General features: G+C 35.9%; 1 protein-coding gene across 2 annotated transcripts in view; it reads left to right on the forward strand.

Annotated features, from left to right (window-relative positions):
- The window catches only part of LOC133526720 (synaptotagmin-15-like), a 105,534-nt gene that overhangs the window by 40,192 nt on the left and 52,626 nt on the right, over positions 1-12,716 (forward strand). For both annotated transcript variants that reach the window (XM_061863441.1, XM_061863442.1), the window contains exon 4: positions 9,852-10,014. In XM_061863441.1, coding sequence (XP_061719425.1) covers positions 9,852-10,014 — 163 coding nt within the window. The remainder of the gene's footprint in view (positions 1-9,851; positions 10,015-12,716) is intronic.

The raw sequence follows: 12,716 nt of genomic DNA on the forward strand, positions 1-12,716 counted from the left end.
TGTTTAGAGTGATTAAATATCAGTGATTAACGTTTTAAGATGCCTAAACGTAATCGTGAAAAGGATAAGGATAGTTACGATTATCTTTTAAAGAAAATCCAACGGCTTTAGAAGAAATTACGACAAACATCGTGACTCATCGAACTCGCAGGATGACTCAGGTATGCGATAGGCAACCTTATTTTAATTGTGTTAAGATTAACGTAAACAGCATTCTCAAACTTATTTGCTTATGAATAGCAGAATGAACTGATTATAAAATTGGTCGTGTTTATAAAAAAAAAAAAAAAAAAAAAAAACACGAATAGCAGTTCAATTCATAAACAAATGTAACTTTAAACCTTAAACGTTTAAGTATTTAATTTTATTATCGGATTTTGCACGTAGTTGCCAACCTACTTTTATATTCGAGTTGCGGGCAGTACAATGGGACTGTTTCTTCTTGAATAAAGTTAATCATTTCTTCATGTACAAGTACAGTGTATATAGGAAAGCAATATATAAACGTAAACAGCACAGTTACGGCTACGGACAGTACTTGCTATGCAATGGGACTGTTCAGTCAATAATTTAACTTGTGAATAAAAATACGTTACATTTTTTTATACGTGTTTATTTTAGTATCACGTACAATGGTCGTAGTACACTAAAAAGTGTGGAATAACAGTTCGGGGGCAGTTCTTGTTAAATAAACTTGCGACTGCCACTTACATAGTTATTATACTACACCTTGGACATAAGGCTGTGTCTCCTTCTCAGACACGGACCTTTTAGACGCATGGGTGATTCTTGAGGATGATACCTATGATGCGTCACCGGCACAGCAACTCTCGGGGTGTTCGGGGGCAGTTCTTGTTGAATAAACTTGCGACTGCCACTTACACAGTTTTTATACTACACCGTGGAGATAAGGCTGTGGCTCCTTCTCAGACACGGATCTTTTAGACGCATGGGTGATTCCTGAGGATGAAACCTATGATGCGTCAGCGGCACAGCAATTTTCGGGGTTGAACCAGACAGCTACAAGTTCCATATCCTATGACGTTTCTCCGCCTGTGGCCGCCATGTCGAGGCATGCCGCCATCGCGCCGCCAGTAGACCCGCAGCCGGCTCCTGCCGCGCCAGCTAATCTTGCTGCATCAGCTGCTCCTGCCGCGTCGTCCCTAGACTCTACAGCTACTCCCGTCATCGAGAACACTAACCAGCCGTTACCTGAAACAGAAGAAGCGTTAGATGATAATTTGATGGAAATACTATGTATTGATTAGATCAGAACATTGTGCAATAAACGTATTAACGAAAGAGTTGCGCAAATAATCCAAAGAGAGATATTTGACACCTGATAAGTTCTGATAAACGCGACAAAGCTATTGAGAAAACTAAACAAAAACAACTTACCTCTGCTATAAGCTGCCTAAGAAAGGCTATAACGCTCGTTATGTCAAGTAAAGATAATTATACACCTTTACTGAAACTTTTGATAGTTTCAAGTAAAATCTTATGTGATTGTCAACATGCAAATACCATTACCAAACATTATTTTTAAATGCACGCCATGAAGAAAGAAATGACGGTGAGCTTCAAAATACTAAAATGGACAAGTTTTTATTTAGCGAAAACTTGGCTGACACTATGCAATTGGCTCAAGCCATTACTATATCTAGAGCAGACCTTAAGATTCCGGCGCCTAAAGCTCAGGCTAAAAAGGCTAATATACCTCATACAAATCAAAATTTGAACTGGAACCGAGTCCAGCTCACATCAAGAAACCGCTTCGTGCGAACTCGATACGTCAGCGGCCCTGCGGCACCTGGGCCACGACATCGACGAGCCACAGACATCGTTAACAACGGTAATACCAGGAGGTAGATTAGCTAAGTTTTATACTCAATAGCTAATGCTCACAGATGATCCTCTAGTATTGTCTTGTCTTATCAAGGTTTATAAAATTCCATTTTCTTAACCAGTTTCACAAATAGTATCACCAAGTACAAGAAACTACTCCAATCAAGAAAAATCATATACGTGAATCTATCTGACAATGACTGTCAATTGGAGCAATCTCACAACGTGAGGCGCACGTCGATCATTTTTTGTCGCCTATTTTTTCTTATAACAAAATTGAATGAAAAATTGCGATTTATTATAAATCTTAAATCTTTGAATAAATTCATAGATACACCTCATTTCAATTTGGAGGATTTGAGCACTGCTTTAAAGTTAATTTCAAAGGACTGCTATTAGATTATATTGCACATTATATATTATATTGCACATTAAATTGAAAGAGTGCTTATTTCCATATTAAAATACACAAAAATGACAAAAAATACTTCAGATTCCAATTTGAAAATAATATCTTCGAATTTAATGTCCTTTCGTTCGGGTTAAACAGTGCTCCTTTTGTTTTCACAAAAGTGATGAAACCAGTAGTAAAGTTGGTAAGGTCATGTGGTTACCTATCTACCTTATGTCGTGATGACTTATTGGTTATCGGTAAAGATTATGATTAATTTCTTAAAAAATACCAAAAATCTTCTTACTTCTCGAGGCTTTATTATAAATAAAGAAAAGAGCAATCCTTGTTGACCCTTCAAAGTTTTGCAAGTTTTTTGGGATATATAATAAAGTCTGATTAACTGGAAGTTACCTTACCAAAGATAAAATATTAAAAATAAAAAATGAAATTAAAAATCTCTCTACAGTTAAACGATACAAAAAATAGATTTCGCAAGTTTTGTAGATCTTCTAACATCTGCATGTCCAGCCGTCGAATATGGCTGGCATTATACGAAATTTTTCAAATTATTGAACTAAAAAAAAAAAAAATCAAGACAATTACAATATCTTCATGACTATCCCAAACAACTTACCCGTTGACTTTGAAATGTAAGAAAATAAAATAGAAAATTCTAGTTGTAAAATCAGCCTCAACTATGATGAGAACAGAAGGCAAGAGGTCCATGTAATGCATACGTGACAGATGAAAATGAAAAAATGAAAATGAAAAATGATTTATTTAGGTATCAAAATTGCAGCTTATTACACAGTAGAAAAGTATTACATTTTTAGAAGCATTCTATTGTTGTTGGAAAGCCTAGGAATAGTGTCCTGAGCCCTAAACTAGGTAAACCTGTCTTATAGGGATCAGGGAACCACCTCTATTTTTAGAAATGCAGCAAAGGTTAGTTGGTACACAAATCTAAAAATTGGATAATCATTTTGCTTAATTAAGTATATACGTATAGATGCAATCAAAAACCATATAATTCAGCTAGGAATTATGTCGGGATTTATAAGTCTAAAATTATAATTTAGGAACTTGTACAATAAACAAATTCTTCATCGCATTAATAATACGAGTATTTAATCGAATGAGAGGCATTTTTCCCTTATTTGACAGAAATCACTAAGCAACTTTGGCAATATTGCGAAATGAAAAACTATTTGTGTTCGCCTCATATACTTATTCGCTCTGCGGATCATTTTATAGCGAATCAGGAGTCATCCTGATACAGAGTGGGAACTTGCTAACTACGCATTTTAAAAATATTGTAAATGAATTTGGCTGTAAATAAATACCAAATACCCGTTTCATATATCTTGGCTTAGCCCTTAGACCCCGACGCGTATGCGATAAATGCATTTACAGTCTCCTGGTTTAACTTTTACTTCTATGCCTTTCTCCCATTCATTTAAAATCAATAAGAAAAATTACTTACGATAAAGCCGGAGGTATAATGATGTTTCCACGAGGCTCACACAGCCATGGTATCCACTTTTCAAAAGTTTATTAGTTACAAAACTTTTATTACTGGATGCAACTAATAATCTCATTTTGTCTGCTACTTCCAGCCGCCGGCAGAAATTTATCCGCGAAGCGATGCTAAGAAGTGGTATCCCACCATCTTCGACGCATATACTATTATATTCATTATCTATTAATTCATATAAACAGTATGAAGGGTGTTTTAAAAATAGGTAAATTTATTGTATAAAGAACATTTATAATACTTATATAAATTCCAGAAAATCATAATTACGATTTTTAACAATTTTGTCTACTAATGGTGCCTAATATGTAAAATTAAATTCTTATAGATCTGCCCTCTCACTGATTGCTAACAAAAACTCTCCGATATCGATGATTTAAAGCGATTTTAGAAGGAGTATTTCGCTCTAGACCTCCGCTTCCTAAATATAATGAAACTTGGGATCCATCAATCGTGTTAATACTTTTTGGCAAAATGGTGTCCCAATGAAGATTTAACTCACGGGCAGATACCTTAAAAATTAATAACACTTTCGACTGTCATAACATTAACAGCTCATAGAGTACAAACACTGGCTAATATTAAAACATGTTATATTGAAATATCTCAGATAAAATTAAAACCCAGATCTAATTAAAACATTGTGAATCGGTTCCACACAACCATTACTGATCATGCCGTTTTTTAATGGGAAGCCAGAGATTTGTCCGACAAGAACAGTTAACTCATATTTACAAAAGACTAATAATATTAGAAATCAAACAGAACTTATTTTTATAAGTTTTAAAAAGCCTCATAAACAAGTAATTAAGTAAATAGTTAAAAAAAAAAAAAAAAAATTATAATGGTTCTGTTGATCCAAATGACGATGATTGCTTTGGCTTAACAATCATGAGAAGTTAAATATATTGAAATGTTAAGTAAATCTCAAAGATTATATTAAGAAATAAAGATTACCTCTTAGTCAATATATATATACATACATACTCAATCAATGTAAACATCCATTTATAAAGTAAATCAATAAATAATGATTTATGAGTAGGTAGGTACCTTAAGGTATTTCATTCTATTGCTCATACTTTTACGATCATTGTCTCTAAAAGTCTACATGTGTCTCTTATGCTAATATAGAGGACGAAACCGAGTATAATTAGAGATTAAACGAACTTACCTGTAAGTGAAGTTCTATCCTAATTATGCGAAGGTTTCGTCCGAAGATATTAGCAACCCCCCCTCCGCATCGTGTTACTAGTATTACACCCCATTGATCGTAAAAATATGACAAACCTGCTGGTTATACTCTCAAAGAAATGAAGTACAGGTAGACAGTTGGGAGCTGGTAGGCAATCTACCTTACAAAAAAAAAAAAAAAAAACCTTAAAATTCTCAAAATAGTGTGAAATGGCATGCGCTACGCGATACTACATGTGTCTCTTATGCTAATATCTTCGGACGAAACCTTCGCATAATTAGGATAGAACTTCACTTACATGCAGGTAAGTTCGTTTAATCTCTAAATATAATACTCGTATTGCAACAGGTTATAGAGAAAAATTTGCGTTTGCCCTCGTTAAATTATTACAAACCTATAAAACCTTCGTAGTTAATGATGTTCATAAAAATGTTCATGACGCCATATCATATTCCTAACGCCATAACGACGCTATAAATGTTCGCCTGAAATGCTTTACGTCGTTCTCCACTCTATTAAAGTAGATGCGCTTAGAATGTTGCTGATAAGTTCTGTCTTTCAGTTTTATGATAATTTTAAGGGTCATAGATGAACGAATGGCTGATTCAGTAGTATTTTTTTAATGATTTACATACTTTGCTACAACCAAGAGTGAGTGAATGAGACGACTGTGATTGCATTTCGCGAGCACCAGTCCCGCGTAAGCTAAAAATATATTGTTTTCAAGCGGCTAAGTTGAAATGGGACTGGTCTGGTCATGTCTGCCGAATGCCGGACGACTTGTGGGCCAAGATAGCTGAGTGGGAGCCCCACGAGTCTAACCGAGTAGCCGGTAGACCTCGTCGGCGAAGGTGGGATAACTTGGACTCCCTTTTGAGAGACTGGCCAGACATAGCCCTAAACAGAGACGAAAGGAAAAAGTGGGGGAGACCTTTGCCTAGCAGTGGGACACAGTAAGCTTTGTATAATAATGAATGATAATTGTATTCAAGTATAAAAAAAAGGACAAACAAAAAGTGGAAACAAAAAAGTCTGAATTATCTATCATTAGTGCTACTTGCTTCTCACGTCACAAAAGTTACGACCGAGGGAATCCTGAGCTCTCGACATTGAGGCCGTCTTGCTAAGTCCTTGGAAACTGCGCGATAAGAGGCGAAAGTTTTTGGGCGGCCGGGGATGGAGGATAACGACGGTTATGGGAATAGTGATGTCTGAATGGTTCCGGGAACTTTCCTTTGTTCGTGGAAATAAGGTACCCAAATGAGAGAACATTAAATACATTTATCATAAAGACTGCTAAAAATATATCTGATAATATTGTTCGCTTCGATTTTCATTTATAGAAATAATAATGAATTTACGACAAAATGTAGAAGATGGTACAGTCGCCATCAAATATATTGGGGCGGCCAAGGTGCTAAAAATATCTGAAGCACTTTAACGGCTTGACAATAGAGGCGTGTTCAGATATTTAGATAATACTCATTGTTTATTTTAATTTGTACAATATTTATTCATAAATGAAACAATAATGATTATTGGAATCTACTGGTTAATTTAGTTTGTTTTAATCTAGGAACTGATTTAGATTAAATATCGCCTTATAAGAATTCTAATGTTATGTTGAAGAGCGGTTGAACAACAACTTTACCCCATTATAAAACAAATAATTATTATTATTAATAATAATAATTCAGCCTATATACGTCCACTGCTGGGCACAGGCCTCCTCTCATGTGCAAGAGGGCTCGGGCTATAGTCCCCACGCTAGCCCAATGCGGATTGGGGACTTCACATACACCTTTAAATTTCTTCGCAGATGTGTGCATTTGATATTTACCACTAGCTTTTCGGTGAAGGAAATAATTATTATCTTGAATAAATTCGGAGATATCCTCTCTTGAAAAAGTATCCTCCCCTAATTCAATTTTATCTTGATATCCACATTAGTGAAGCTACTAGACAATGTTTGGTATAGTTTTTGTATAAATCAGGTGTGCTAAATTCAATTCAAATTGACACCATTCCAAAGTAAAAATATATAAACTTTAAACAAATACCTTTTCATTTAGTTGAAATTTGAACTAGAGATATTTGTGTCCCAAGATAGGACATAAGTTAATTTTTATCTCAAAAATCACCCCGAAGCGGCTTTTTCGCCGAAGCTGAATTCCTGAAGTTAATACTGTTTAAGTTTAGTTTTGAAATCATGACGTCATGTTTCGTATCATTTACAACTAAATTGTAAATGTAGATCATACCAAATTTAATGTAAATCGGTTCAGTGGTTATTGATTCCCCATACAAACTTCCACCGCATTATTCACACGCTCAAAAAATGATTTTGGTTATAATTTTGAATTAAAAATTGAGGTGAGATGACATTCACAATGCCCATGCATTGTGAATATCATCTCGCTTTGTGCGGTAGGGTACAGCCAGTGGATGTCATTCCAGATCTAAAGCAGAGCCCAACTGGGGAAGTACCTCCACCTTATAGAAAACAGCAGCCAAATAACACTAGACCCTACTCATAGTGTTGTGTTCCTGCCAGTGAGTAAGGTTGCCAGAGCTCAACAAGGGGGGTTAGGGTCGGCAACGCTCATGTAACTCCTCTGGAGTTGCAGGCGTACATAGGCTACGGAGACTGCTTACCATCAGGCGGGCTGTATGCTTATTTGCCACCGAGGTAGTATAAAAAAAAAATTGACATTAAAAAATCTCCAGTATTTTATTGAGTCGGGAACATTTGTAGGAACCTTTCTCAACACTACATGGGAATAGAAAGTGTCAAAAACCACTTGTTCCGCAGATATGCTTTTAGGCCAAAAAACAATCATTAAGCGGCTTACACGCGTCGAAGTGCTTTTATGAGACGTGTGATGGTTTCATTGAATTTTAGGGGTCTTCTTTGGGTCGCTAAGTGGGGGATCTATTGAGTAACGATGCTTCTTATATTAAAGCAGCAAAAAGGCACATTCAGCTCGACTATAATTAATTACTAAGCTTTAAATTTAATGTATTTCAGAGGTTTCTTCAATAGACCAATCTAGGCCGAGAATTTATTATGCCGCGGCTACATTCTCAATGAAACCTCGTATCCATAAAATTAACATTTCTTAAGCGTTTGCATATATTTTAGAATGGGAGCCTCTTATGTTAATTAAGAGGAACGGGGACAGCCTCTTTTCCATACAAAAGTAGTCCCCATATTCCTCTCTGAAAATGAGCACTACTTTTTTATGAAAAGGCGATTTCGCGCGGGTCCTCCACTTTCATCTTAAATGTGCAGGGACATACCTAATGATGCTCGGTAACCAAAGTTTACTTACCCTGTACTTCTTTTAAAACCTAGCAAGTTTTGGGTTGGGTACAAAACTGACTAATAAACTTTGTATGGAAAATTAAGGGCCTGTTTCACAATGTCCAGGTAAAGTCTTAAATAAGCTACTTGCCACTTATCTGACGAATAAAGTCATGGTTGGCGTTTCACATAAGCTTAACTGGTAGAAAAAGTGCAAAGTTTTGCATGAAGTTTTATCTGGCAGTTAATTTATTTGTTGATTAGTTATCCAATATTTTACTAGGACATTGTAAAACAGGCCATAAGGATAATTAAGGCAAAACGAGTACATTTTTTTCTGGAAACCCCCAGGTATGCGATTTTCCTGTTTCATACCCACATGCCTACGTTAAGCGATGCGCCCCAGTGGACATCCAGCTAGCGTAATTCGCCCTGAGCATGACACACAATAATGTTAAAAGCATACGTACTTTGCGTGGGTTCTAATTTTAAGAACTCGTTTACTCATTTTACTCATTTTCTAAGTTAAGCGATAAAGTAAGGGGGGGTTAAGGTAAGTTTATAATTATTAAAACTGTTATTATTACCTACTTCAACTTATACACTAGAGATAATATATTCTTACAAAGTTCGTTGTTTAGCATTAAGTTAAGAAATAAGCGAGCAGTTGCAGAAAATGTTTGAAAAAAAATTTTTTCGTTGTTTAATTTATAACCGTTGCATAGTGATAGTGATTTTTATTTATTAAACGCGTATTTTAATTAATACATATTTATCAAGGACATTCTAGTATATCCAATGTATAAAGGAGAAGGTGACAAGAGTAATGTAAACAATTATAGGCCCATTACGATCGTACCCACCATTTCGAAACTTGTGGAGTCCATATTATCATCGTCACTAATTACTCACTTGGAAATGAATGCTTTACTTACTGACAATCAATATGCTTTTATAAAAAAAGGTCCACTACCGCGGCAGCAAATTAAATCGTCGACTGCATAATGACTGGCCTAGACAACAGATACAAAATGGCTGGCATACTGTGCGATTTATCTAAAGCTTTTGACGTCATTTGTCACAAATTGTGCTTAAATAAGTTGAGTTTGTACGGCATAAATGGTTCGGATTACAACTTGTTTGTATCGCTCTTGTCAAACCGCCAGCAAGTGGTGAAAATGTTATAAATAAATTAAATTAAATCAAATCAATACGCAGTAGTAAATCAGTTAAAAATTATAATAAACGTATGTATATATATAAATACGGGGGTTTTCACTAGTTTAGGTCATTAGGTGATTACATTTAAATTCAAGAAAGTACCTCTAGGATAGGATCTCATACTTCAAACCAAGCAGTACTTCCCCTAATAACTTGGTATACTGATTAATACAAAAAATAAAACTTTATTTGGTATTAAAGTTTTAACTTTACTTAAATAAAGTTTTAAAATATATGAATGTTCTAGTACGATAAGATTGCATAATGAGCATTGTAAAAATTAAAGTAGCATAAGTTGAATGAATAAATATTATCTTATCTAGTTAGTTAGTTACTAACCTAGTTTTTTTTTCTACAGAAGCAGCCCTTGTCGCGTTGGGAGGAGCAAGCGCAGCTTTAGTGCTACTTCTCATAATGGCGGGCGTGTTTGTGGCGCGCAGACGCAAGAACAGTCCCTTGCCGACGCCGTCGCCGCCGATCCTGGTCTACCCGCCTCATGACATCGCCGGACCATGCTACATGTACGTACACATATGCATCTTGATAATGATACTGTTCATAATGGCTAGCGTGTTCATGGCGCGCAAGTGCAAGGACAGTCCCTGGCCGACGCCGTCGCTGCCGATCCAGGTCTACCCCCGGCATGACACCTCCGCACCATGCTACATGTACGTAAACACATACATATCATCACGATAATGATGCTGATCATAATGGCGGGCGTGTTTGTGGCGAGCAGGTGCAAGAACAGTCCCTCGCCGACGCCGTCGCCGCTGATCCTGCTCTACCCGTCGCATGACATTGTCAGACCATGCTACAAGGCTATATGTACGTAAACACATACATATGCATGCAGGCGGGCCTGTTTGTCGGTGAGCAGGTGTAAGAACAACTTGTTGCTCGCGCCGTTTCCACCGATACCATGATTTGCCTGTCGCACGGCATCGCCAGTAACTGTTTTAAAATACGGCTCAGATTGTCAGTACTCAGATAATGCCGTATTTGCCATACATGCCGAACAGCATAGTGGAACAACATATTATTATTACGATTAGGGTAGTCAAGCGTCATACGCGACTACGTCGCCGTGACAGCCAACCTATAAAAAGGCAGCTGCTTATCAAAATATGTTGGTATCACAATAACGCACTCAAGGTCGATGAATGAGTTTTCACGTGTTCCGGACATATATTATCTGATACCCAGCACTTTATATTCAATTTTGTATAAAAAAGCAATTTTATCACTATATACTGAATACTCGTATTCTTTGCAAATATATGTTTATACGTATGTAACTAATAAAGAAATACCATTTTATTGTACTAAACAAGGATAGGTAGCAACAGGCATACATTTGAAAGTACAAAGACGAACATCCCTTATGAGGGATTTCTTCCCTAAAAAAAAGCAACTAAAGTATATACATATAACAAAATGCGATCGCACTATACATAGGCCAAAACGCAAACACTACTTATTATGAGCGTATCGTAACATACCGTGTTGGCGTTTGTACAACAGTTGTAATAAGTTATATTAGTAAATTAGTCATTTCACAGGTAAACCGAGAAACGGACCTCTATTTCGCGGTCGAAGAATTCTAGTCGCAATTCTTTGTAAACTTTATAACGATCAAAGTTTTAACTGAGATATAATTTTGCAGTAGACTGCTTTACAGTTCTTTGAAACAAAACAGAGTTCATTGCGTGAAATACTGCATCAAAGAATATTTGTGCATTTATACTGGTAACTAACATGCGATGTAATTTTATTAATTAAATTAATGTTTGCCTAAAGCTTGTCATCACAGGGTGGTGTTATAGTAGGTAATAATTACAAATGTTTGTGGTTAAACGTATATGAATTCAAAACAAATGTTTGTTATTTTGGGGTGTTAGACAATGGATGATTTATTTTTTTAATCTATTCTGTTTGGAATGTTCACTTGTCCTATGCAGACAGCCGGAATGAAAATCGCTTTTTCACCTTAAAAAGTTTCGCTACAAGAAGAATAGCAACATAAATTCGGGTAAAGTAATTTGTCTAACGTTTTTCGGAATTATGATAACTTCATATTTCAATAAAAGAAACCATTTAAATGACATATTTGTCGAACTTGATCAGGGATCGGAAACCGGTATTTTTTGTATGGGAACGAAAACGGTATTTTTTCGTTCTTTGTTAATTACTTCATTTCTAATTAGGCAATCTAATAATACGAAGTCGTTATCTGAAAACACAACTGAGTCCTACATTTAGAGTATAAAATAAACCGAAATATATGGTTATTTCGATGTTTTTGCAAAAAACCGGTTCCGATCCCTGAACTTGATATCGATAACATATTTATTTTTAGGGTGGAAACGTTTTGATACAGATTAGAGAACGTTGTTTCAATGGTAAAAATCAAATGTTTAGGCTTATTTTTCACTATTTCACTCTGTATTTTGATATAAGTTATTGCAATTAATTTCGCCCTTTAAACAAACTAATATAGCTCATACAATGCCAACATGCTTAGTCGGTACTAGTAATTACCAATGTTGGCATTTAACATATACATTAGAACGAAGAGTTTATGTAAATGACTATGCGTAAATTCGCTGTAACCAGCGCTCTCCGTAGCAACACTTTTAAGCCCGCACAAGTGGCGTCAAAGATATGGTTGCAGATGTAGTGAACAATTTATGGAAGGTGGAGGTTAGGAATGGAATCTCCATGAACCAAAAAGTGTCATCAAAAAAAAAATGGCCGTTTCGCTACCGTCAAATAGGCGTAACGTGAAAAATGTATTCACTATTCATTATTTTTTATTATACAATACTTATTGTAGTAACGAAACGGCCAAGCCACATATTTTGACTAAGGTGTAGAATTTGTGAAGTTAAGGCTTGTAGAGTTCGAAGCTTGACTCTACAAGAGATCTGATTACTTTTTGACAGTGCGAGCCTTATGGTTTCGTCTTGGCAACATTTTACATGAAAATGTTTTTGATGGGATTCCACTTCTTTTTGTAAGTCACACAATCTTCCATCCCCTAATTTAAAGGGTTGGGGGTGATTTACTATTAAAAATCCTGAAACACGTATCTGGGGCATCTTTTATACAATATGTTTTTTACTGATTCCCCATACAAACATCAACCCCTTTTCCCCCCTAACGCTCTTTTAACCTTACCTTACGGGTTGATTTTGGGGTTGAAAACTATCCTATATCCTTT

Source organism: Cydia pomonella, chromosome 16, assembly GCF_033807575.1.
Source record: "Cydia pomonella isolate Wapato2018A chromosome 16, ilCydPomo1, whole genome shotgun sequence".
Taxonomy (NCBI): domain Eukaryota; kingdom Metazoa; phylum Arthropoda; class Insecta; order Lepidoptera; family Tortricidae; genus Cydia; species Cydia pomonella.